The sequence below is a fragment of the Oncorhynchus mykiss genome, chromosome 1, assembly GCF_013265735.2.
Source record: "Oncorhynchus mykiss isolate Arlee chromosome 1, USDA_OmykA_1.1, whole genome shotgun sequence".
Taxonomy (NCBI): domain Eukaryota; kingdom Metazoa; phylum Chordata; class Actinopteri; order Salmoniformes; family Salmonidae; genus Oncorhynchus; species Oncorhynchus mykiss.
Genome location: NC_048565.1, coordinates 74,132,858 through 74,160,681, shown reverse-complemented (window position 1 = coordinate 74,160,681; position 27,824 = coordinate 74,132,858). Strand labels below are relative to the sequence as shown.

Sequence of the window (27,824 nt, the reverse complement as noted above, 5' to 3'; positions counted from 1 at the left end):
GCTGGATGTCCTTTAGTGGACCATTCTTGATACACACATGAAACTGTTGAGCATCAAAAACCCAGCTGCATTGCAGTTCTTGACATAAACTGGTGCACCTGGCACCTACTATCATACCCTGTTCAAAGGCACTTAAAACTTTTATTGCCCATTCACCCTCTGAATGGCGCACATACACAATCATGTGTCAATTGTCTCAAGGCTTAAAAATCATTTTTTAACCCATCTCTTCTCCTTCATCTACACTGATTGAAGTGGATTTAACAAGTGACATCAATAAGGGATCATAGCTTTCACCTGGTGAGTCTGTCATGGAAAGATGTAATGTTTTCTACACTCAGTGTATGGCAATGTTTGTGGCATGATGTAATGACATAAAAATGCATAAATATATAAACAATGGACCATGGTTTAATAAAACAATCACGTAAACACACACCGTTTTTATTATATGTTGTGAAATGTCATTTCCTAAAGAATGTAATGAAATTCTATGAAGCGGCTATACAGAGCAAAAGTTATATTACAAAAGCTCAGTCCATACAAAAGCAATTCAAACAAAGGAACAAGGACAATATAAGCATTGGTAATGCAGGTTACAAACTGGGAATGTGAACACGATATACAGGGTTTATGCATCTAAACTTGTAATACTTCAACAGACCATAAACTGACAAGCATCAAAACATACTAAATAAAATGTCAGACCGTTGCAAATTGATCAACCTTCATTTCAGTATTGCATTTAAAAACAACTTCACAAAACACAGTATTTACAAAGGAAAACCATGTTTCTCCTTTTGGATCGAAGCAAATCATTCACATTGGTTACTGGGATGAATCCAATCCTCGATTTATACCATCTCTGGACGTTCTACTTTGTCTTTAGGTTTAACTCAGGTCCAGAGAATAGCTTTTTTATAACATATTGCTATTAAGACCACACACCTTTATTTAAATATTTGTGAAAAGTAGACTCACTCTTGTTAAAATACCATAGTGACCTTAGTTTAACACCTGGTGACCTAATCAAGAGATTTTAGCCTCTTGGGGAGACAAAAAGAGGTACAATTCAGCCATAATCAGAGAGGAAGTTGTATATCTCTACTGGAAGCTTCACAACATTGTTTTTTTGCTATAATCTTGCATTTCTTCCAACAATATCAGATTTCTCTCTCAAAAAAAAAAAAAAACATGTTAAGAAGGGCACCCGTTAAACATTTGATTACATTTGTATGGCCTAATCAACTTTCAAATGATCTATCAAGATACTGTCTCAACTAAATCTTTCACATACACAGCACATACATATAACATTTCCATAGCCTTATATAGGCCTAGCTATCTCATATCATTACACTTGTCATTTCGCTTTCAGTCATTTGATATCCATGTGTACATATCGGTGAATGTGGTAAAACGGATTCAGCCATATTGAGCTCATAGAGATTGTATTAATCATCATACTATCAGTCCATTTAATCACAATGACGAATAAGCAGCAACCACTAAAATAATATCACTGGCATAAATAAAAGTTGAAAAGTTTCTGCCTGGCTAAAACTGCCTTCTCTGTCTTGCATTGTTAAAAGTATTATGTATAACAAATGGATTATTAAGAACACAAATATGTACTGTAGTGTATATCAAAATGTTAACCGAATAATCAGAAACACAACTACAACCCATACTTTATCTTACTCATAAAAATCTACTAAAACAGCATTATTATGTCTAGGTCCAGATACAAACCAACCACACTTCTTATACATTCAATACATTCAGGCACCAGGATACAACACTCACTTGACACTGCCTCATGACATTTACATGTCTTACCTTCAACTATGGGCTACTGTACATTCAAGGATGAGCCGTCTGGAAAAAGGACCTGAACACAAATACATAGCAGGCTAAATGTGGTATTTCAGTGAGTTTTTTTGATTTTAAAGAATGAGTTTCTGTCGCTATATACTATTATGTGTTTTGATTACACAATGGCGAATTGGCTATTGTACATACTGAGAACAATAAAGCTGATACACTACACGTTCATCACCATGCCTACTATTCATGTGTGGAGTCCTCAGAGGAAGTAATTGAGTAATAAGAAGATTGTAATAACAGGCTTATTGTCACAGTTGCTCCCTCCCAAAAGCTGGAGATCTATTAAGATCTTAGTGACTCATACATTCCCTCTCTAAGGAACACACCTCATCCCATGATCTCATCTCATACCAAACAAGCTGACCTGGCTTTCTTCAGGTTCTCTCCATCTAGGCCTCAGCCTTCTCCTTCTTTTTATTCATTTTTAGGAAGGAGGGAGTGCGAAACTTTTTCTTCTTCTTTGGGGACTTGGTTTGGCTCTCAGGGGTTTTGTCTCCCCCTGATTTCTCTGTTATGGAGATTTCAACCGTTTCTGTTGTGCTGACGCTGATCTTGGATACCTTGATGTTCAGTTTCTCCTCCAGTTCGTCCATATAGTCTTTCCCATTGGGTATGATCTCTGTTAACAGGAAGAAACCAAGTCAGCGAGGAAGGGTTGGTGAACGAAGCACTTATACACTTTAAAAAAAAGAATACTCCTTTACAGGAAGTATGAAGATGACAATTTTGTCTGTAGTGCAACCTTTCCAAAACTCTATGTATTAGAACCAATTCAATGTTAAAGAGAAGGAATGCCCTGATTTAGGAATTAAGCATCTCACTGAAACTTTATTTCACACAATGGTCTTGTTCCTTTCTAATGAAATAGCCTATACCTTTGACTGGAGACATGAGTGGAGACAGGGACAGTGAGATGGTGGACTCGTCAAAAGTTGTCATCTCATCTGCATCTGTGACATCATCAGCATCTGCAAGTTCAAAGTTCAAGGGTTATCAATAGGGCCTGGAGTTTTATCCTGACCATGTGACCTGGCCAGGTAAAACATTGGGCCCTAGTCATCACTACTGTAGATAACAGAGGTGGGAATAAAATGATCTTTATCATGACAGAGTTGATATTTGTAATGAGATAAGGGAGAATCATACCATCCTGACCCAGCTGCCTTTGCTCCAAAACACTCTTATACTCTTCTAGCATTTTCTCTGTCAGCTCACTGAAGGGGTTTGGAGGAAGAGAGCGTGTCTGCTCCTCATCCTCAATGATAAAGGCCTGAGGGGAGAGAGGTACATACAAATGGGGTTAAACTTTTAACTGCTAGACATACTGCTTAGTGACCAATGAGCTCCACAAATTCAGTTTAACCTAAAACCATTGGTAAGGCCTATACATACCTGTGATCTCCAACCCAACTACTTCACTGAACACATAATATAAGGATGGACCAACGAAGACCCATATTAGTCTTCTGATCATGACAACTATGAAACTCACTACCATATGGGCCGTTCCACTAATTAGGTGGAGAAGTGCAACTTGCAACTTTTTTTTTTTGATTTCACCTAATTGTAACATTCTTTCATAAAGATCACATGTTCAACTTTATAAAAAACAAGTTTTCCCATCTCAACAGGTTAAATAAAATATGGACTATAGTAAGTGCTATACACAGTGCCAAATAATGTAACAGGGTTGAAGGGTTGATTTAATCTTAAATCAGCCATAAAACCTCTTGTGACAAATCAAATGTTATTTGTCACGTACACATGTTTAGCAGATGTTTTTGCGGGTGTAGCGAAATGCTTGTGTTTCTAGCTCCAACAGTGCAGTAACATTCTGTCATAAAGAGCACATTTTCAACTTTACAAAAAAACAATTTGGAATGGAAGCGTGTTGTGTGCAACAGGGATGGGCAATTGAATGCAAGCTTCACAACAAAACAAAAACAAAAAAATTCTAGCCTATGGATAACAGGGTTGACGTGTTGTGCTCGACACACTCAGTTTTCCACCGCAAAACACCAGAAAATGGCCAAAAATAGTAGAAGCAGCTCATCTACTTTTACACTATGATATGACTATTAGATGTTCTATGTTCCTTTTGAAAAAAATATTTAAAAAAGGAATAGTTTCACCATTACAAAACGAGAATTGAGTTCAGGTAACTGGGTTGACTTCATAATAAGGGACAGATGTAAATGAATCACATGAAATAAATAATAATCTTCAGAAATTACTTTGTCAAAGCAACAAAATAACTTGGGCTTTAGAATGATGGTGAAAACTTGGCGAAATGATGGGGTTAAAATCTTCCTAGAGGTGACACAGGGTTGACGGACATGTCAAAATGGACATGTTAAAATGCTTAATTTTGGCACTTAAGCAAGTCCCTTAGTCATAATATACATCTGATTTATTGAATTCTCCATGTGGTCTATATTAGAGGGCACTTCATTTAATATAACAGGCTTTTTATTTATTTTATTGGTGCCCAATTTCTACTTAAAATATCAAAGGGACTCAAAAGGCAAACATTTTGTGGAATGACATATATCATGTTAGGGTTGTGTGGTGTGAAGTTGATCTAAGTACTTACAGGTCCTGGTATGGTGTCCACAACGATGCCAGCTAGAAGATGGGACTTTGGTCCTGAAGTCATGTGATCACCAGCGTTCTGTTGCCTTATCTAAAAATAATAATAATAATAACAAATTTAAAATAATTGTGAGTTCTGTTTTCAAGACATTGGCATAACTCTCTGGGTAATTAGAACGATCTACTACACCCAAATGTGTCCCTAGACTAACGGGAGTCTATTATTTGGTCTATTTTTGTTCTGAAATGACTCAGTGACACCACATTTTGACTCCATCAAAATTAACAGAAAGGCTTTATGACTGATTGATCCTCTGGTCCACCCAGCTGCCATGCCAGAGGGAGACAGGTTGCACCCTATAGGTCACTGCGATCAATACGAATTTGCTTGGGAAGAGAGTTCAATAGTATGGTCAAGCTGTTGAACTCAACATTTATCCCAACCCAATATGTCCGAACTTTCAATCAGGAGCATGATTAGAAAACACAATGTTCTAGCTCACCAGGTTCCTCTTCTCCAGGACATCAGTGGGGTTTGTGTTAAGGGGAACAAACTGGTTGGGGTCCTCAATCTTTATGGGGGTGCCAGTGCCATTGCTGGCCTCTTCAGATTTCATCCACTAAAAGGAAAGATATTGGTTTAATAAAAATACATTTCAGACTGGAGCATTACATTAACACAGACATTAACACATTTGATGCATTGGGTAAGCTAAAAAGATTTTATGTAGAAAAATGTTGGTGTTTCATACATACAGTTACAAGATTCCACAAGAGGGCAGGTTAATCCACACATTTAAAACTGCTCTGGCAACCTACAGAAAAGCTTCATATTTGAGCAAATATTTTAGCTCTGCCATAGGAGCACAGACTGTCAGGTTGAAGCAATATAGATATTACTGCATGTCTCCCGGTACACAAGGTAGATTGAAGAACAATGGTTTATAGCAGCTCACCATGGTCTTGGTCCTGGGGCTGCACTCTCCACTGGGGGAACGTTCAGGCACATTGACCTTCAGGTAGCTGTTGGGAGAGTTGAGCCAGCGGGTCCTCTCCCTCTTCTGTTTCTGCACCAGGACGTTCAACGGTTTTCTCTGACCCAGATCACTGTCCACCAATGGGACAGTGTAGACCGTGGCAGGAATCTCCACGTCGTTTTTGGTCCGAATCTTTTCCCTCACTATGGGGTGGTGGTACGCGTAGCCTGTCCGGTAACCCTAGCAACACAGAAACATTGTTTCAGTCCACCTGTCAAAATGGACTCCATGAAAACTGCCACCTGTTATCCATCAACTATAAAGCCTTTATACATGAATATTAATTAGGAAATGTGATTTCCAAGGAAAAGGTTTCCGCAACATAATTACGCTCAGTACCACAAGGTACTGTTAAGTGATTTGCACCGTGGCAGCATATAAAATCAATCTCCCAAAGACACGTTTTCGGACATTGGTCCTGCAGTTTCCCATCACAAAGTTTGTAAGATCATTTCCATCTTTAACCATGTGAAACATTACACTCCGTAAAAATGACTAAAGCCAGTGGTTTAAGCAGTTCGTAGAACACCCAATGTTCAGCCTCTCCAGTGAAGACATTCTTTACATTGTTGGAACACTTTGTACAGTACATATAAACAACGCTTTCAGAAGTGCCTGATTTCAAAGGGAATAGATAAAGTCTGGCCACACAGGGGAAATGTTGTGTGGAATCCATCAAAGAAAAGGGGGGTGGGGGACCGCAAACCCCAAACTCAACCATGTTGAGTGGAACCCAGGGAGTGTGTTGAGTATTCCAGTCAATCGACTCTGAAGGATTGTGTGGTCTGTGCTCTTTACTCCACACAGCATGGCCTGCCATCTGGAATCCATGATGGGGGAGGCGGGCTATGATGACACAGGGCTGTACAAGCTAACACAGCTGTAGCCTACTCAGGAAGTGGCATGTCATTAGTAGTTTCAATAGAGGATTTCTCAGAGTAGGGTGTGTTGTGCACAGAGATTGTGTCTGTCCCTTATCATTAGTAGTGATGTTGAGATAGTAGTGTTTAAAGGGGAGAAGCCCTCTGAATATCACAGTTATCTAGCTACAGGGGATGCTAGACCCAGCATTAGCAAACAGTCTGCTAGCCGCAGGCTAAGATTGGACGTTCATCTTTGATAAACCCCCAACGGTGTGGCACTCTTTAATAGGTTATATTGGACAATAATCGTGCATTAGTTCAAGGAGCTACAGCTGGCATTCATGATCTCCCATGTTTGATTCGTGGGAGATCTGGTTGGGATTATGATGTCAATGTATTCCCACACATCCTCAGGATGGAAATGCTAAGCATTGTGGGAAAAGTCAGATAAAATAGTGAGGTCACTTACCAGGTTGTCCAGCATCCTCATGAGTGACTCAAACTCTGCCTCGCCCACTTTCCACTTGACCTCGCTGTCCACGGTGACCCCAGCAGCAGCCACTCCGTGGGTCAGGGGCTTGAGCCTCTCCCTGTCCAGGAGCACCAGGTCCTCCACTCCTGCAGAGCACCGCAGAGCACTGACCTGAAAGACCACATCAAAAACACATATCATAGTTAAGACCGGGAGTTTGTCTTGACCATGTGAGAAGACCAGGTCTGGTGAATAATGAGTAAAGTCTAAAACTACAGACGTAGGATCTTAATTTGAACCAGTTTGCTTCAGCAAGAAAAATGATCCTGCAGCAACAGGAAATGTGAATTATTATGTGGATAATAATGAATGGACATCTTTGTAGGAGTTGATAAAAAAAATTGTAAGGGAAAAATCAATTCAAATTTCAAGGTGCAAATTACAAACTTCAGAAGCCTTTTTAAGCCTCAAATACACTACACGTTTTACAATTCCTGCATTGCAAGAAAGTTATCCTGCAAAAGGGTAATCAAATTAAGATCCGACATCTGTAGCTATTATAGTGAAAATATGAGGTAAAAACGTGTGTCACAAGGCGACAGTAGAGTCTAGTAAAGCACAGGAATCCGAGACTGACCACATGTGGAATGACCTGCTCAATGGAAACACTATCCCAGAAACATATGATGATAAGAGAACACTATCGGTCTGCTCCACATAGAGCTAGCTATAAGCTACAATGAGACTCAACCAAGTCCTAGAACACTAAACACCACCTGTTGCTCTTTGAGAACAGTGGTTTCAAAGACACATAGAGTCCTTGATTTAGCTTTGTTTTAACAGATGTCTGACTTATCACAAATGTCTCTTTCATGCAGAGAATGTAACACCATTCAATTGGAAAACGACCAACACCAAGTTTGATTCCTTTCCAAAACCAGGGACCATTTTTCTTTACATGAGGGAAACCATTCTACAAGTATAACCCAGTGATTTATACAGTATATACACTAGGGATGCACAATATATCAGTAAGCATATTGGAATCGGCCGAAATCAGCTAAAAATTCCAACACCGTCATTGGCCTGATGTCTAGTTTAACAGCGATGTGCAAAACCGATGTCAAAGCGGACGTGCAAACCTATATAAACGTAGGTAGATGACGTAATGATGCCACGAAAAATACAGCGCTACACAGCATTCCTAACCTCGCCCACAATGTCTGCTGTGTGGATCTATTTTGAAGTTCAGCGACTACTTAGAACAAAAGCATTAAAAAACTAAGCGCATACTTCCAACAACGAACAAGTTCGAGTTGAGAAGTCATTTGAAAGAGTAAGAAAATGTCAGCGAGACAACTCAAAGGCGAAATCCATTAACGGCAAGATAATGGAATTCATTGCCCTTGACAATCAATCTTTCTCTGTTGTGGATGATGTTGGCTTTCGCTGACTGGTCGAGCACCTCGAGCCCCGGTACACACTACCAAGTAGGCGCTATTTTTCAGATGTAGCCCTAATGGAGTTACACAGAATTGTTGAAACACATCCATGAGCGTCACTGCTATTAGCTTCACGACTGACATTTGGACCAGCGATGTCAGCCCCATGAGCATGCCGAGTCTGACAGCACAGTGGGTCGACAAGGATTTCGTACTGAGGAAAGCCGCTCATGGTTCTCATACCACTTCTGCCATTTCAATGGCATTTGAGAGCATGTTTGAAACATGAACACACTCCTCGCTCCATTCAAACAACTGACTCGAGAAATAAGCTCATCAACTGCGTCTGCAGCAGACGTAATACCCTCTGTCACGGTATTGAAATGCCTGCTCAACAAAACTGCCGACAGACCGTGAGGTTAAACTTGCAAAGGTATTCTACTAGAGGCTGTGAACAAGCGATTCGGTGGCATTCTCTCTGAGCCTCTTTACTGTGTCACCACTATGCTCGATGCTAGGTACAAGGACCGCTACTTCGATGCAGACAAGAAACAGGGTTTACGTGTTTGTTTGCTACAAACACAGCTGGACAAGATGGAAATGGACACAGTGACAGTGCGCACTGAGGAAGAGAGGCCACGGACAGACAGAGCTGAAACTTCACTGCTTGACATGTATGATGAAATACTGGTTGAGAATGAAACAACTAAACAAATGAACAACGAAACAGCCCAGCAAGTAAGTGAAATAGGTTTTGATTATGTTTTAATGGTAATGGAGACATACGTAAATGCCAACAAAATAACTTTTTGGTCAGTGTGTGTGTTTCAACTATTTAACTTAACTAGAATGCTTAAAATATTTAATATCGGTTATCGGTATCGGGTTTATGGCAAGGAAAATATTGGATATTGGTACATACCTAATATACACTATATATACAAAGTATGTGGACACCCCTTTAAATGAGTGGATTCAGATATTTCAGCCACAGCCGTTGCGGACAGGTGTATAAAAATCGAGCCCACAGCCACGCAATCTCCATAGACAAACATTGGCAGTAGAATGGCCTTACTGAAGAGCTCAGTGACTTTCAACATGGCACCATCATAGGATGCCACCTTTTCAAGTTAGTTCGTCAAATTTCTGCCCTGGTCAACTGTATGTCCTGTTAATGTGAAGTGGAAATGTCTAGGAGCAACAACAGCTCAGCCGCAAAGTGGTAGGCCACACAAGCTCACACAATGGGACCACTGAGTACTGAAGCACGCAGCACATAAAAATTGTCCATCCTAGGTTGCAACACTCACTACCGAAACACTAAATTCGAAACGGCATCTGGAAGCAACGTAAGCACAATAACTGCTTGTCGGGAGCTTCATGAAATAGGTTTCCATGGCTGAGCAGCCACACACAAACCTAAGATCCCCATGCGCAATGCCAAGCGTCGGCTCGAGTGGTGTACAGCTCGCCGCCATTGGAATATGGAGCAGTGGAAATGCGTTTTCTGGAGTGATGAGTCACGCTTCACCATCTGGCAGTCCGACAGACAAATTTGGGTTTGGCGGATGCCAGGATAACACTACCTGCACGAATGCATAGTGCCAACAGTAAAGTTTGGAGGAGGAGGAATAATTGTCTTGGGCTGTTTTTCAAGGTTCAGGCTAGGCCCCATAGTTCCAGTGAAGGGAAATATTAATGCTAGAGCATACAATGACATTCTAGATGATTCTGTGCTTCCAACTTCATGGCAACAGTTTGGGAAAGGCCCTTTCCTGTTTCAGCATGGCAATGCCCCAAAGTGAGGTCCATACAGAAATGGTTTGTCGAGATCTGTGTGGAAGAACTTGACTGGCCTGCAGAGCCCTGACCTCAACCCCATCGAACACCTTCGGGATGAATTGGAAGGCCGACTGCGAGCCAGGCCTAATCACGCAACAGTGCCTGACCTCACTAATGCTCTTGTGGCTGAATGGAAGCAAGTCCCCGCAGCAATGTTCCAACATCTAGTGGAAAGCCTTCCCAGAAGAGTAGAGGCTGTTATAACAGCAATGGGGGGGACCAACTCCATACTAATGCCAATGATTTTGGAATGAGATGTTCGACAAGCATGTGTCCACATACTTTTGGTCATGTAGTGTAAAAGTAGTTATTAATTTAATACATACGGATGTGTTTAGACCACACAGGTTAAGTGAAGCAAAATAACACATATATTCTGTATATTGGATCGCAACACACCCTCATCGAATTTACATGACAAGAACACAGAAATAGCAGTGAACTAACTATTTCATGACCTATACAATGATGTGGTAGAACAAGTGTGGCTGATGAATTAAAGTGTTACCTGGACTTCACAAGCCTGCTGTGAGTGGTAAATGTAGTGGAAAGCCTCCTCTATGGTTTCCCCCAGAGCAACCAGGCCATGGTTCCTCAGAACAAGCACCTGCAAAAAGATGAAGCGCGGTATAACAACAAGTTCAAAGGTGAAATGAACAAGTGAATACAAATACATGAAAAAAAAATTGAAGTGAAAACAACTTCCAGTAACACATTACATTTAGAATGTTCTTATACCTGTGTAAAAACACCAATTACTACAGTATCAAAACAGATTAAATGGCAGGCAGTCTAATCTCCATGGTGATTGAATTCTGTGTGTTCTGTTTCTATGTATGGCACACACTACAATACCTGTCGGTGTTGTTAAGGAAACCAATAGTTACCTTGGCAGTGGGCCCTAGGGCTTTCTGGAACTCCACCTTCTCGTCTTGATCATCCAAAAAGCCTTGGTAACTGAAGTATGCAACATCGCCCAGAACCAGAGCCTCTTGGGAAATTGGCAAGATGCCACATTTCATTGAGGACACCTGTAAATTCAGGATAAAAGCAACCGTGACAATGCTGCGTCAACAACAACTACCTAAAGGCACCTTTTATTTTATTTCCGGCTGGTAAAATATCAGACATATTGCATGAACCATAAGAGACGACCTCAAAAGGCAACAGTACTAGTACATTAGGTGTATTTACAGTACAAACAATAATGAAACCAAGAGGTTTCTCTTAATTATAAACTGAGTGGTTCGAGCCCTGAATATTGATTGGCAGACAGCCGTGGAAAATCAGACCGTATAACACGGGTATGACAAAACATTTATTTTTACTGCTCTTGGCAACCAGTTTATAATAGCAATAAGGCCCCTTGGGGGTTGTGATATATGGCCAATATATCACGGCTAAAGGCTGTGTCCGCGTTGCGGCGTGCATAAGAACAGCCCTTAGCCCTGGTATACTGGCCATATACCACACCCCCTCGGGCCTTATTGGTTAACTCAGTCATTAAGTATCATGGCCAGGTGACATGGCCACTCATTGAGTTTTAGTTGAGTGTACTCACTGCAGCGGTGGCAGAGGTGTGGATGTGTATGATACACCTGATGTCAGGGCGCATGGAATAGATAGCAGAGTGAGGGCTGAAGCCAAAGTGGTCCACCTCCAGGTAGGTGGATCCCTGGTCTACCACATCACCAATCATGTTCACTTTCACCTGGAAACAGACACAATATCAGTAGGGCTACCATGGCAACCAGATACTGAGTCGGATACAAAGCCGCACAACTGTATTGGGAATTATTCCAACTCACTGTAGGCCGTCAGTGTATATAAGAATGTTCTTAACTGACTAGTTCAATAAAAACATTTTAGACTGTGCTACCATATTGCTGCACTATTAAAATAGATTCATTATTCCACTCTTGTTTTTTCTTATTGGAATTAAACTAAATTCCGTTGTTATTATGATGATACTGCAAGAGGATTACAAGTAATCTAGTTATCATTCTATTGGGACTTAGCGCTCCATCAATACTGTAACTATTGGCAACTGCATGCTGAAAAACATCCATTCAACAAAACTGTAATTTCTCCTTGACCCCTTGGTGAAGTAGAGTGAGGCGTGTCTCAGCATACCCAGAGGCTGTCTGGGTGGCTGGTTATTGATTATGTGGCCATGTCAATAGTCTGAACACATATTCTGCATGATTCACATCTCAATGCGGTTTTCTGGATACTGTTGATAATGATAGTGTTGTTCACCCACTGGAGAAAAGCACAAAATGTTATTTTCTATGGTAGTTCTAAGAAATCTGGAATATGAAAATGCATGCACCATTATACCTACCAGACTGCCAGCCGTCACTTCAGTGAAAGAGAGCCCTTGTGGGATGATAAGAACATGGTCTTGTTCTTTGCTAACCCGGACCTGTACAAGGAAAAGGTCAAAAAGCAAAATGTCAAAAGGCATTTCCAAGAACAACATCGCACCGGTTACATACAGTAAACTGGATGTAGGCTATTCTCAAGATAAAAATGGCTAGACTATTTATTTGTACTTCAACAATGCTTGAAAATTGCTCAAATAAAGTGTATTGGGTGACTGAGGACTCTGTGTGTCGTTTTGACATGCCTACAGTAATCACAATTCCTACTGTGCTTATAATGCTACATTAAGTTTGTGTTACATGTAAGTAGAGAGGTCTAATAAGATTTTTAATGAGGGTAATACTCACAGTAATGTATGAGCTGGTGAAATGGGCCCAGCTGAAGAGGTCCACCAGTCTGTAGACACTGGCTAGCTTACAGCGACACTGTTTCTCCCCTTTAGTAAAGGATGCAGACTCTACCCCATAGAGGTCATTGACCGGGGTGACCATCCCTAGGTCTGGAGAAAACACATGCATTCATAGTGAACTGTGACAAGAGCACAGTGACTAACATCCCACAGCCTTTGTAACAACCACCACAAATGACAGCTTTCTTTGTGTCTAAACAAGCTGGTGTGTTAACCATTCATACTACTTCAGAGATATAACATTCATGAATGTTCATGAAACAAGAACATTCTTCATGTTGAAGTTGCATTATGACACGGTCAATGTCATTTGCTTTCTCTTTGGTTTGAGCTTACAAGCACCACCTATGCTTACTTGTTTAACTCGAGCAGTTCTAAATGGTCCTGCCTCTCTCTTACAACATTTAGTTGAAATGATTGCTATAAATAAATGTCTTCCTCATAAACTCACTACATCTCAGCATCCCATGGTTAACTTTTGGATCATAAAAGAAGCTGTTCTCAGTACTTCTCATAAGAGCTCTGAGTAGTACATATTTTTCCTACTGTATAAGGGCATTGGACAAACCGGAACCCTATTCTTTTACAAGTACTTTAGGAGGGACTGTTGATTTATAAAGAGACAGTTCTGCCTCCATTACCTCAAAGCCATAGGAGACGACAGTTCATTTTACATTTCCTAACAGTCACAGTAAACATTCCTAGTGTTTTTAAAATGGAACTTTTTAGCCCTAGGGTTCATAGTGACCTCCATTGAAAGACGGAGGGCAACATCATTTACGCTCCAGACAGCTGTAATTCATTATAAATTCGGGAACATTTGGTTCACTTAGAAACATTCGGAATGTGGTTAACATGTAATTGTGCAGAATTTTGCTACATTAGGGCTCTCAATGTCACAGGTTTTTGTGAATTCCATGCCCCAGAACGTTGACAATGCAGAGAGAATCAGGATGCGTCACTGAAAGACTATGCAGAATGCGCAGACCTACACGCACACAGCTACTTACTGAGAGGAGATGTGAAGGAGCCTGGCCCTCCCATTGAACTGGCCATGATCAGATCAGCTATCTGCCTCAGAGCCAGCAGCCCTGTTGGATTATTGCCCTTCGTCATCTGATCCTGGATCAGTCCTTCCAGTTCATCCTTAAACACCTGGAAACCAAACAATGACACACCTTGGAATCGATAACTCAGTGAAAATAGTACCACTGGCCACTGATCAATGCTTACCACTCCAGGATAGTGGTCACAGGTCACAAAAAAAATAAGGAAAGGATGTTAGCTGGGTCATTCTTACTCTGCAGTGCCTTTTCTGTCCCTAGGAAATATAATTTCTTATTTAGTGTAAAATGTGGATTTAAATATAAAGGTCAGGTGTCCTTTACCTTAAAAACACCAAAATATGGATCCTGGAAGGAAAATGTATGCATTTTAAACACTTTTTGTCCATGGATGTAGGAACTTTTGCTGTCCACAGGTGTTATTTATCAACTTCCACAAGAAATATAAGGCATGAAATAAATCAAGTCTTTCTTCATTATTTTATAGTCCTAGTTAGTCTCTTTCATCAATAACTTTTTTTTTCTTCAGGATTATTGTATTTATTATAATAATTTTATTTAAGATTTTCTATGTCCCTGATACCACTTTCCACCCTGTTAGTTTGTTGTTTTCTTAAACGGAGAAGTACAACCTCTTCCTACAATGACCCCACATTCAGGAAGTGTTATAATTTATTTGGTGGGAAACTATGGTGCAAAGCTAAATAAACATAAACACCCAGTTTTATCTATTTATCCATGTTTCATGTTGTTAGTCTGTATGTCCCACTCAAATGTCCCCCCTGTTAGGCTAAATTATATATAGAAATATATTATTCAACTGCTGGTATGGTCTGTGTATTTACGCAATACTTTTCACCTTGACCCTGTTCCAATTCCATGTCTATTCAGCCGTTCGCATTAGGACAGGGTGCACAGTGTACTCTCAGGCCTAACGAGGCCCTCCTTATTACAAGTTTACACAAATCACATTAGAGGTTTCTAAACCCCTCTTTATGTCCATGTGAATAGAGGTGACTGGGAGGTAGCCCTCCCATTAAGTCAGCCTATTAATTTATGCTCACAGTATTGTTGTGAATCTTGGGTATCCTTTCCAAAAAAGACGATTATTCTGCAAGCCTCTTTGGTGCAACGCCAGCATTCCACACCGTCTCAGAGCGGTTCCCATGGTGATGAGCTAAGTTCCACTTGTTGGGGTCTGTTATGCAATCACAGATGAGCGTGGGCTCATCAATTTTTTTTTTACAGGCATGTGTTTGTTGCATCTCCTAGCAGCCTCTCTAACCACATTTTACTGCTTGATTATCTGCCCCTCTGATTCACAATGGCATATATGATGCATTTATCATCAGTGCGTGTAGGCAACATTTTCTGCTTATACTCAAGGGTTTTAGTCAAATAGGAATACATACAGTGGATGCCAATACTTCTTCTGTTCATGCCTATATGTTGTTCTCTCCATTTGATTTAATTAAAGGCCCAGTGCAGTCAAAAACATGATTGTCTTGTGTTATACATATATATTTCCACACTATGATGTTGAAATAATACTGTAAAATTGTAAAAAGGATGATAATGCCCTTTTAGTGTAAGAGCTGTTTGAAAAAAAAAAAAAACACCTGAAATTTCAGCATGTTTTGTTGGGATGGCATTTTGGCCTGCCTGGTGACATCACCAGGTAGTAAATTAGTAGACCAATAAGAAAAAGTTCCAAACATAGAAATAGATTGAATAGATGGGCGTCCCCATTCAAGTCATTGATGGCATAATGGGTGGACTTTGCGAGTTTACCCATACGAGCAAAGCAGGAAGTAAAAGCAGGAACTGTACCCATAAATCTGTGCTGTGATTTGTTGAATCAACTCAACTGACATTACAAAAAATACATTCCATTACATGAGGCACATCAGTTAGAATGAACAATCTACATTACCACAGAAATTATTGCATAACAATACCAGGCAGCCATTATCACATGATACTAAGTAATTCCCATCGACCACACCCACAAATTGGGGGAAACCCTCCAAAAAATTATATTGACCCCCATTGTAAGAGACAACTTCGTCGTAGATTTTTTGTTATACAGAAAGAACAAAACATGTCGAAGAGTTGCTGTGTTGTTCAATGTACATGTAACCAGCTAAAAAAATCCAGACCTAAAGGTTCGCAATGCTCTCACGTAGGGAAATGGAGCCTTTGAGAAGAACCCTGTGACCTCAGGGCTATTCAGCGTGGAAGAGTGGGAAATGTGGGGACCCGTTGTCCAAGTAGGCTACATGTAACTAACTATATGTGTGGAAAGCATTTCCCCACAGGTAAGACATTTAACTTGTTTAGTATAGACCGTTTGTAACTCCACTCACTAGTAGATGTATAGTCCGTTTGTGTTGTTGGTCTTGGCTGGCTAGCTAGCACTCACGTGGCTGCTAGCAACATCAAAGTTGTACTTTTCTTAAAATCTAGTTTTGTAATTGACTAAAACAAGCAGACAACAATAAAATGTAAACTTTTTTTTTGCTGTGCACCAATGGGGTAACCTAGGTAACCACAGGTTGTTTCCCCACAAATTGCCTGGGCTAGAGGTTCTAAGCCCATTATGTTTTCCAAACCTCTCTGCCAATAACAGCTAGTTTTCATTCTTCCCCTCCCCACCCAGACCACTCCCTGACAGTCCTAGCAAAATTCTTGCTTGAGAAAATGGCTCTTTGCTAAGAAGCTATTTTTTGATCATTTCTGACCATTTTAATTGAAAACAATCACGGTAAGATACTTAACTGTTACCCAGAATTTTTTTGAAATGTAAATAAAAATGGCTGCATTGGACCTTTAATAATGCTAAACTGTGAACTTGGTCAGGCAATGTATATTAAAGCTGACATTTATTTTTGGACTGGTTAATATTAACATTGACATTGACAATTAACATTGTTTCCTCTGACAGTAGCACATTTCACTTCATTGGAACAAATATTAACACTGTACAAACATGGTGTCAGTTGATTCAATGTTTTGCCACCATTGCTGGTCTGACCAATCGGAATCCACACTTCAAGATTGTTTTGATCATGCGGATTGGGACATGTTCCGGGTAGCCTCAGAGAATAATATTGACGTATACGCTGATTCGGTGAGTGAGTTTATACGGAAGTGCATAGATGTTGTACCTACTGTGACTATTAAAACCTACCCTGACCAGAAACCGTGGATAGATGGAGTCAATCACGTAAAACTGAAAGCACGAACCACCGCATTTAACCATGGAAAGGTGACTGGGAATATGGCCGAATACAAACAGTGTAGTTATTCCCTCTGCAAGGCAATCAAACAAGCAAAATGTCAGTATAGAGTAGAGGTCGACCGATTAATCGGCATTAATTAGAGCCAATTTCAAGTTTTCAGAACAAATCGCCCCTTTTGGATGCCGATTATGGCCGATTAGATCGCAATCCATGGGGAAACTGCATGGCAGGCTGACCACCTGCAACACGAGTGCAGCGTCAAAAGGACCGTGTGGCTGCAAGGAGCCAAGGTAAGTTGCTGTCTAGCATTAAACTCATCTTATAAAAAACAATCAATCTTCACATTATCACTAGTTAACTACACGTGGTTGATGATATTACTAGGTTAACTAGCTTGTCCTGTATTTCATATCATCAATGGGGTGCCTGTTCATTTATCATTGAATCACAGCCTACTTTAACTTTGCCAAACAGGTGACAATTTAACAAAATCGCATTCGTTGCACAAATGTACCTAACCATAAACATCAATGCCTTTCTTAAAACTAATACGCAGAAGTCTATTTTTTTTTAAAAACCTGCATATTTAGTTAAAATAAATGCATGTTAGCAGGCAATATTAACTAGGGAAATTGTGTCCCTTCTCTTGCATTCAGTGCAAGCAGAGTCTTGCTATTGCATCTTGCCTATGCCTCTGTCATTGCTCATCCATATATTTATATATTCCTATTCCATTCCTTAGATTTGTGTGTATTCAGTAGTTGTTGTGGAATTGTTAGATTACATGTTAGATATTGCTGCACTGTCGGAACTAGAAGCACAAGCATTTCACTACACTCACAATAACATCTGCTAACCATGTGTATATGACCAATAACATTTGATTTCATGAAAACATCAATGGTGTAGTGTTTCTACAAGAGCCAACAACATAGGCCTGGATCTCAAAGAGCAAACCTTTTCAGGCCATTTGATGATCTCCAACCAGATAATGAAAGTGACTGTACTGTGTACACACATTAACATAGACAGAGAACAAGCAACATACTGGACTCTGTAGAATCTGAGTGACTCTCTTCTTCTGCTCCATCATGTTGAAGTCCTGCTGTATTTCAGGCGACATGTTCCTGCTGCGGAGGTACTCAGGGTCGCTCTCATCCACCCGGTCAAAGTACCTCTCCTTGGAGTCTGTGCTGGATAGGGACAGGGTCATGGACCCAACAGCCTGTCTGATCTCCACCAAACTCATACTGTCCAAATCTTCAGGATCACGCCTCACCTCTCTCTGGTCCTCACTTGCCACACTGCAGGACAGATGGCTCTGGGAATCTGTTGGGGACAGACCAAAACTTCAGTTTCTCACCAGAGCTAGTCAAGTGGGGCCAGATGTTGAAAATGTATGTATTTCACAGGAAACTTGATTGATACTAAATCAGTTCATTTTATTGCTGAGGAAATCTAATTGGAGGCTTACACCAAGTTGCACACACACACAATTTGGGCTACTGAGTGGCGCAGCGGTCTAAGGCACTGCATCTCAGTGCTAGAGGCACCACTACAGACCCTGGTTCGATTCCAGGCTGTATCACAACCAGACGTGATTGGGAGTCCCATAGGGTGGCGCACAATTGGCCCAGCGTCATTAGGGTTTGGCCGGGGTAGGCCGACATTGTAAATAAGAATTTGTTCTTAACTGATTTACCTAGTTAAATAAAGATTAAATAAAATTAAAAAAAACCTCTAACCACTATCTCTGCAGGCAGACAGAGAATCCCGTGTCAACTGTAATCTGTGAGGGAAGGAAACTACAACCACTGTCGTGCCAACAGCCATAAAGCATGTCAATAAAACATCATAGGGGTGCTTTGTGTTACCACCTCATGTAAATCAACTAGTTTTAGGGTAGTTAGCACCTCGGGTGTTAAAGTAACAGCCATTGGGGTGGTGGGCAATATACTTTTTTGTTGTTGCTCTACTATGCCTGATCAATGTCAGGGTCGTCAGCACGTTCTTATCAACACAACTAGATGTGATGAAGTCTGGACAAAAATTGTGGCAACAAATATTTTTACTCGTTTTACAGTGTCAAACGTGGGCTATTCAATGTACTTTTTCTGCCAAAGATAACTTAAACTGTTATCTGAAGATAACATACAGTAATTACAGAAAACATCAGCAGAGCATTTCCTGTATTGTACCCATAGAATAACTAATGATGGGGGGCTTCTAATCTAAATAAATGGTAAATTAATTCAACCATATGTTCAAAAAGGAGTAAAACTGCTAATTCGTACTGGCAAGCAGCATACAGAGGCACTCAATAGAGTTAACGCTTAAAATCACCTCCAACAATGTGATGTGATGGAAGAGCAGACTAACAATTGCATGCATGAGATCAATCAAAAGTTTAACGAAGATAATCTCTATTTCCAGAGAGTTGAGTATGTATATTTTGGACGTAGTCGAGTATACTTAGAAAACTCGAATTCGGCTACTTCATTGAGGAGCGCATCAAGACAAAAAGTTGAAAATGCATGCCAATTTATAGTCGACATCGACTAGTGACTTTCACCTTCCATGAATATTATCAAGACGCAGTGCTACAACACTTTGCACAAAACCAGTCCCCAGGAAACAGACAACATAGTATGCAGTAACTATTTGAAACATCAAACCTTTTTGGCAGTGATCGTATCCTCGTAGGCTATCTAACCGAAGAAGAAACCACAGTCCTGGACAGAATTAGAATTCAAAGATCGAGAGGGAAAAGTGTTAAATGTATTCCAGATTTCGATGCATTCTGACTGCACTGGTGTAAAAAATTAATCCGTATGTGCATTGTAGCTAGTGAATATCTAAACAGCTATGTGTGCACGATGGAGTACGTCCGCGTGTTGAGTGTGGGCATACTGTACTCTCTTCGGAGTGGGTGTGTTTGTGTAGGGAAAAAGGGAAAAGAGAGACCATGTGACTTCTCATATCCGCCTACTAATTTGCCAATTTGGCGGGACAAAAAGAAGGAAATTCGCCCCCCCCCCCCCTCAATCCAAACGAATTCAACTCATGATCAATTTTATTTTATTTATTTTTATTTTACCTTTATTTTACTAGGCAAGTCAGTTAAGAACAAATTCTTATTTTCAATGACGGCCTAGGAACAGTGGGTTAACTGCCTGTTCAAGGGCAGAATGACAGATTTGTACCTTGTCAGCTCGGGGGTTTGAACTTGCAACCTTCCAGTTACTAGTCCAACGCTCTAACCACTAGGCTACCCTGCCTAGACTGACTTCGGTAACAGTAGGCTAATTACATATAAAGTGAAGTGAAACTCAGTTATGTTATCAAGACCTCCAATAGGCTACAGTAAAACAGATCATGAATAGATCGTATTGCTGGACTAATTTCCTGAATATTTATACTTATAACAATGGGAATAGGAATGATGTCACTGTTGGGAAAAGTGTGTGTGCACGTGAGTGTGTGTGTGTGTGTGTGTGTAAATGCGTATGTGTATGACGATCTTGAAAATAACCATCCGCTATTTAATTTCATGAATAATTGAGAAATATGCCTTTCCCATGGCCTTGCAGAAGAGGTTGACGTTAAGTCTTTGGCCAAACATTACCAACAAATAAAACTTAAAAACCTCAACGTGCAGTGTATCTCCCCTGACGAATACAGTCAAAAAGTAGTAGTAGGCTGGTGGTTTGCTCTGTGGCCCAGTGGAAGCAATGCAACACAAATGTTCACATATGCATGCCTCAATAATACACATTACAGGATTGTCCCTTCAGTTCACAGTGATCAGACATCATTTTAGGAACAGGAGTATTGTGTATGTGTCACACTGAAATAATTCCATTTCCACAATCTTGGATTTGTCAGAATATGATTTCACCTACAAAGCACTTGGAAGGGCAACACATTGCATACAATTGCATCACTTACTGAGAGAGCTCGAGTCTAGACATCATAGCTACATTTGATCTGTTTCTTGAATAATCTGACTATTCTATAAATACAATTGACACCAAGTCTAACTCTCAAGGGTATATTTCACAACTCTCAGAACTTTAGATTGAAAAATGGTGTATCAAATGGACAACATTAATTTCCTGTGCCATAGAGGGCACACATAGACATCACATTTCAAACAACAACATAGTGATATGCCCCTCAAGCACTGGTGGGATTGTGCAGATATCGTGTTGATTAGCCTACAAACATAGATCAAATTATTCCAGTTCTAGTCAACGGTTGAATTAATTAGGAACATTTAAAAAATAGAAATTACAGTTCATTACCTCTTCAGATTGATGTAAACATTTTATTCCTTACTTGAATTAAATGTAATTGTATATTCTGGCATCCTTTTAAAACTATATTTTGATCAAATGTGTAACTCTAGCCCCTGTTTTGGTCCCTTGGGAATGTGGTTCACTAGCCCATTCAGGAAATAATACTACTTAACTCTATTAACTCTGTTAATGAACTCCTACTCTGGGTTGTGTCCTAACCACTCGCAAAACAGTTTTGTTCTGAGAAATTAAAATGGCTTTGTTGCACAAAAATAGAAATAAGATTGACACAAAAGTTGGTAGAACACAAACACAAAGACATAGAAATTACAACAAATCATTGATGTGCTCTGCCAACTTGTAGGAGCAATTAATAACATTGACTTACTATACGAACACAGATGCACTCACTCCCACGCAAACATACACAGAAAGTTTAGAGTAGAATTTGGTCTCCAAATGCACCAAACGTAAACATTTCTTGCTGCACCAAGGACCTCTAACCTATCGGTTCAAAAGGTGACACACACACACACACACACACACACACACACACACACACCACACACACACACACACACACACACACTCGGGGAGAGGAAGCAGAGTGGAGTCTCCACGGCGAGGCAGATACGGGGACATATGGGTTGATTTAATGAAAAGCAGAACATTCTCACTGCAGAGTTGTGTGACCCTTCAACTCCCAAAGGCTAGCATGGTTTCAACCCTGCCTGCACACTACACTAAACATGTAGTGCACATACACACACATACTCAGCATCCTCCCACTGAACATTACATTCTCTGTAACTCTATTTTGACTTTTTAAACAGGGCAATCCCTCTCGTGTAGCATTGACCAGATGTCTTGTGTTATTACTAGAGATCGTATTCATAAACAGTAAGAAATATGTATCAGAAACACAAGGATACCTCTTTCTTATGATTGATTACTAAGGGCCTAAATACAATCCTCCAAAACACATAAAGGAAAATTCCACTCAAAAACAATATATTGTTATTTGTTTCATTAGCCCATTGTTGACATAGTCCCAAAATGTTTTGCTTGTCAGCAAACAAGTTTTCATGAAGAACTGAGGAAATCCACATTATCTTAGGATAACAACTAGAGAGATAACAGCACAAAAGCGTTTATGAGATTCTACGTCATCCCTGACATGAACTTGACCTCACTCCTTGGCAGAGGGAACCATATAAAAGGCTGGTTTATAGAATAAAATGGGTTCACAGTAACAAGTCTCACTGCTCTTCCAAAGGCTTCCAATGAACTTCCAAGATGTCCACTCTAACATTATTAACAAGTAGAAGGAGTCAAAGGAGATGATTTTGGACTACAGGAAAAAGAGGACCGAGCACTCCCCCATTCTCATCGACGGGGCTGCAGTGGAGCAGGTTGAGAGCGTCAAGTTCCTTGGTGTCCACTTCACCAACAAACTAACATGGTCCAAGCACACCAAGACAGTCTTGAAGAGGGCACGACAAAACATATTCCCCCTCAGGAGACTGAAAAGATTTGGCATGGGTCCTCAGATCCTCAAAAGCTTCTACAGCTGCACCATCGAGAGCATCCTGACTGGTTGCATCACTGCCTGGTATGGCAACTGCTCGGCCTCTGACCGCAAGGCATTACAGAGGGTAGTGTGAACGATCCAGTACATCACTGGGGCCAAGCTCCCTGCCATCCAGGACCTCTATACAAGGCGGTGTCAGAGGAAGGCCCTAAAAATTGTCAAAGACTAGGCTACCCTAGTCATAGACTGTTCTTTCTGCTACCGCACAGCAAGCGGTACCGGAGCACTAAGTCTAGGTCCAAGAGGCTTCTAAACAGCTTCTACCCCCAAGCCATAAGACTGCTGAACATCTAGTCAAATGGCTACCCAGACTATTTGCAGCCCCCCCCCCCACTCCCTCTTTACACCACTGTTACTCTATGTTGTCATCTATGCATAGTCACTTTTAATAACTCTTCCTCAAAGTACAAACTACCTCAACTAGCCGGTGCCCCGCACATTGACTCTGTATCAGTACACCCCTGTATATAGTCTCACTATTTTTATTTTACTGCTGCTCTTTAATTTCTTGTTACTTTTATTTCTTATTCTTATTCAAACTATTTTAAACTGCAATGTTGGTTAGGGGCTCATAAGTAAGAATTTCACTGTAAGGTCTACAACTGTTGTATTAGGGGCATGTGACAAATAAAATTAGATTTGTTTTGACTCTAGACTCATCGCAAAGTTATGCATTTACACACAGAACCACTGAATAAAACTTGTGCGTCAATCTAAGTAACATAATTGTAAAAATCCCCGTCAAAATCCGTAAATTTAAGCTCGAAATATCAGTATTTTTGCAATACACTGCATCCGCCTATGTCGGTTTTCCGCATCTGTGGTGGAAGGTGGAAGGTGGCCGAGCTCCAGCGGTGTTTGTCAGACCATGAGACATCCCAAAAATCGGTCTTCTCATGAAAACACATGTAGCGTCCAAACGGTTTGGCCTACAAACTAGTATGACCACTCCATGGAAAGGGGAGACTCCCACAAGTGTCACGGGACTCGTTTGAAGGTAACCCATACAAACAAATGGAAGTATGTTTTGTGCCAACAAGAATAAGGGGTTAATTATGTGTCCATAAAAACACACATTTCCTTAGCTTTCTTATATCTCCTAGATATAGGACAGACACTTCAAAACCTTATTCCTTATGATTTTTTTTTAGACGGTCTTTTTTGCCATTTATGAATGTGTTATTCAATGCGTTTCTGTGGGCTATAGTAGTAAATGCCAAATTCAATATTTATAAAATATTTTTTATATATTTTGGGGGGAAACCTAAAGGGGTCCTAAAATTCAAAATGTAATAGCTAACTGATCCATATTATGACCATCTTAAAACAATTCCATATGTTAGCTTAGTAAACCCCATGCCCCCTCCCCCTACCACCCAAACGGCTTAGACTTTTAGATTGGTAACACGTGAATGGCACATATCCACTCCAGAAGATGCAATATGCTGCACGTCTTTTGGGTCAGTTATGTGGTTTGTTTTTTTCTGTTCTCATTCTCAAAATGTGCATAATAACTTCCAACCAGTGTTTTTTTTACAACTCACAAAATAATTATGAAAGCGAAAGTTTGGCAGGAATTCAATTAGATTTCAGCTTTAATGAATCACTGGATCAGAACTCTGGCAGGCAAGACATACAGTAGTATATCCTAATAAACTGACTGTAATGGCAACTAAAATCATTAATTTATACCTTTCTCTCCATTTGGTTCTTGTCACCATGTGTTAATTTAGCCTTTTTGTTTTCTTTAGCTGTTTTTCCCATCAGAGCATCTAACTCAACACAGCATTGGTCAAACAGGAATGTTTTGGCCAGTGTTTTTACTTACTCTGTCAGTAATTGATTGATTCTGATTGATTCTCACAATTTTTTCTATTTCAGTGTTCACATTTTAATTTCATAATTTTCTAACAGACTTTTATTTATCAAGCTATGCTAATAGTTATTACTGTACTAATCTGAAATGTAACACAACATTAACTATCAATGAATCTAATCATGGAATCTCCTTCACATACTCCGCCAAATGTTTCTAGCTGACAAGACTTCTGGTTCGTTGGAGGCCATTAAAGTTTATAGGCATTATTATTATGTCTGTTGCTCAAACTGAGGAAATCATTTCCACATCATGGTGGCTGTCAACGTAAGTGTGGGGATAATGAGAAAAACGACATGTCTTCACAGGAAGCTTCATGGTGAACTCTGGGCTTCCAGCCAGAAAATCATCTGTTTGTCATCGCAGAGAAAGAAAGAAGAGAGCGAGAATCCTAATAATGTAGACCAGCCAACCCTATCTTCCCCCAAACTTCCTTTTTCAATTAATCAATCACATTTTCTTTATAAAGCCATTTTTACATCAGCAGTTGTCACAAAGTCCTTTTCAGGGGGAGTCTAGGTGTCTTGGAGGTGGAAACATCCTATTCTCATCAGTCAATATTACAGGTCATGTTGCCTTCTTGAATGATTATTCCTGCCGTCAGAGCAAAATGTTAAAGGTCATATCCCCTTATCAACCATTCGCATTTGCTCCACGTCATATCTGTTGATTTTCTTATGTCTAGTTAATGACTCTATAAAGACTGAAAGGGCAACTTTTCTCTCTAGGGTCTATGAAATATTTCCAGAGACTTTTACGTCCATGTCTGTCCCCTCCCCTACCTCAATTTATGGTAATTATCCTTTGGCCTCTGTGATGGGGAACACCATATTTTATTATCAACAAAATAACCTTTGACCCTAACCCAACTAATTGATACCAACTGTTGAGAACCAACAGACACCAAAAATAAAATGTGTTGTTTATGAGTTAATTTGATACAGTAAAATATCCCACCGCATAGTTTCAGAGTTTGAGGAAATGGATACCTCATCGAATTTCACCAACAGCACCTTCAAGTCGATTCCACTGAGAAAAAATATCCATCAACAACAGCTCTCTCAAGAGAATACCACCATGGACCAATGTTGAACAACTTCACAACTCCCTAGATACAGTATGCATAAACATGAACATTCTTAACCTTGACACATTTGCTTTGAGAGCGTCTTAGCCACTGAATTTGTTACCCACTTCAAGCCTTTTTGTAAGTAATGAAATAGGATTAAGCCTCTGTAATGCTGATTAAATTGATACCTCACTGTAAATGGGTGGTGCACAGCTTTCTCATATAATGGAAATTTAGATAATTTCCCCCAAGAGCCTTATGTAATAACCAAGTCAGTGTCAAAGGCCTGAGAACCGTCTATTTCTGAAACCCTATTTCAGGATATTGAACACTGCATAGCTTAACTGAAGGCTACTCCTGCCTTTGGTCTGAGCTATTGTTCCCCCTTGTAGTGTTCTAAGTTTACTGTCAAATGCACAAACAAGAGAACTACTTTTACAAACATTTACATGTATGTTGAACTCTATAATATGAAGAACATGCTATATGGGAACCTAATCATATGGAATTTCTAAATAATAAACCCTCTGACTGCAAGTCTATCTTTTCAATACAATCACACTACTTATGAATATGCATTGTACTCACTAGACTTGAACATGGTTCTGCTATTCACTTTAGCAGTGTGGGTGATAAGCAGCAATACACATGTACAGGCAACTAGGGACCTGGAGCAATTTACATTGCTGCAGTCAGAACAGTATTTTCCACAGCTTTATATAGAATTTAAAACTGACAGATACAACACATACATAATGACTAGGAGAGAGGATTAAGCTGGATGGGGGAGAATGAGGAGATGGCCAAGCTTTGTTTATTTACAGTACATGGAGGACCTGGCAGAGACTGGACTGGCCTCTATTGCCTCCATCATAGGATGTGGTCTAGGGTGCGGCTGACTATTGGGCTGGAGTAAGGGTCTGGCCTAGTTTAACTCCTGGTGGGTTTATCATATAAAACTAGACCATGGGAAGATGAAGCTGAAAGCTAAAACATATACACTGAGTGTACAAAACATTAAGGACACCTGTTCTTTCCAGGACATAGACTCCAGGCGAATCCAGGTGAAAACTATGACTCTTTATTGATGTCACTTGTTAAATCCACTTTAAACAGTGTAGATGAAGGGGAGGAGACAGGCTTAAGCCTTGATACAATTGAGACATAGATTGTGTAGGTGTGGCATTCAGAGGGTGAATGAGCAAGACAAAAAATTGAAGGGCCTTTGTACGGGGTATGGTAGTAGGTGCCGGGAGCATCGGTTTGTGTCAAGAACTGCAACGCTGCTGAGTTTTTCATGCTCAACAGTTTCCCGTGTGTATCAAGAATGATCCACCACCCAAAGCACATCCAGCCAATTTGACACAACTGTGGGAAGCATTGGAGTCAACATGGGCCAGCATCCCTGTGGAACGCTTTCGACACCTTGTTAAGTCCATGCCCTGATGAAATGAGGCTCTTCAGAGGGCAAAAGAGGGTGCAACTCAATATTAGGAAGGTGTTCTTAACGTTTTGTGCACTCAGTGTTTACATAAATAACTTTACTTTTAAGAACATGGCAACTATTTGAGTAAAATTCATGGCTAAAGAGACTTGTGTTGTGTAGAAAATATCCAATATGTTCCAAATGATGTCTTTCTCATTATGATATACTGCATCTGTCCCTCCCACTCCCTATTTTGCCGAAACATTGCTTAAACTTGACAAATTAATTGATAATGCTCAATTACATGGTTAAAATGGTTTGGGTCACGA

At 40.2% G+C, this 27,824-nt stretch overlaps 1 protein-coding gene across 4 annotated transcripts in view; it reads right to left on the bottom strand.

Moving 5' to 3' along the window:
- Positions 1-410: 410 nt before the first annotated feature.
- The window catches only part of LOC110529161 (gamma-adducin), a 49,160-nt gene continuing 21,746 nt past the window's right edge, over positions 411-27,824 (bottom strand). For 2 of the 4 annotated variants that reach the window (XM_021611311.2, XM_021611304.2), the window contains exons 2-15: positions 18,284-18,564; positions 13,940-14,084; positions 12,868-13,019; positions 12,480-12,560; positions 11,697-11,846; positions 11,023-11,166; positions 10,644-10,742; positions 6,849-7,022; positions 5,436-5,696; positions 4,983-5,099; positions 4,481-4,570; positions 3,034-3,157; positions 2,763-2,855; positions 411-2,506 (exon numbers count right to left, since the gene is read on the bottom strand). In XM_021611311.2, the coding sequence (XP_021466986.2) occupies positions 2,277-2,506; positions 2,763-2,855; positions 3,034-3,157; positions 4,481-4,570; positions 4,983-5,099; positions 5,436-5,696; positions 6,849-7,022; positions 10,644-10,742; positions 11,023-11,166; positions 11,697-11,846; positions 12,480-12,560; positions 12,868-13,019; positions 13,940-14,084; positions 18,284-18,484 (2,061 nt within the window). In that variant the 5' untranslated portion in view covers positions 18,485-18,564 and the 3' untranslated portion in view covers positions 411-2,276. Of the gene's footprint in view, positions 2,507-2,762; positions 2,856-3,033; positions 3,158-4,480; positions 4,571-4,982; positions 5,100-5,435; positions 5,697-6,848; positions 7,023-10,643; positions 10,743-11,022; positions 11,167-11,696; positions 11,847-12,479; positions 12,561-12,867; positions 13,020-13,939; positions 14,085-18,283; positions 18,565-19,910; positions 20,181-21,539; positions 21,563-27,824 lie in introns of those variants that run through there. The other 2 variants (XM_036985163.1, XM_021611296.2) reach the window with 2 other exon arrangements.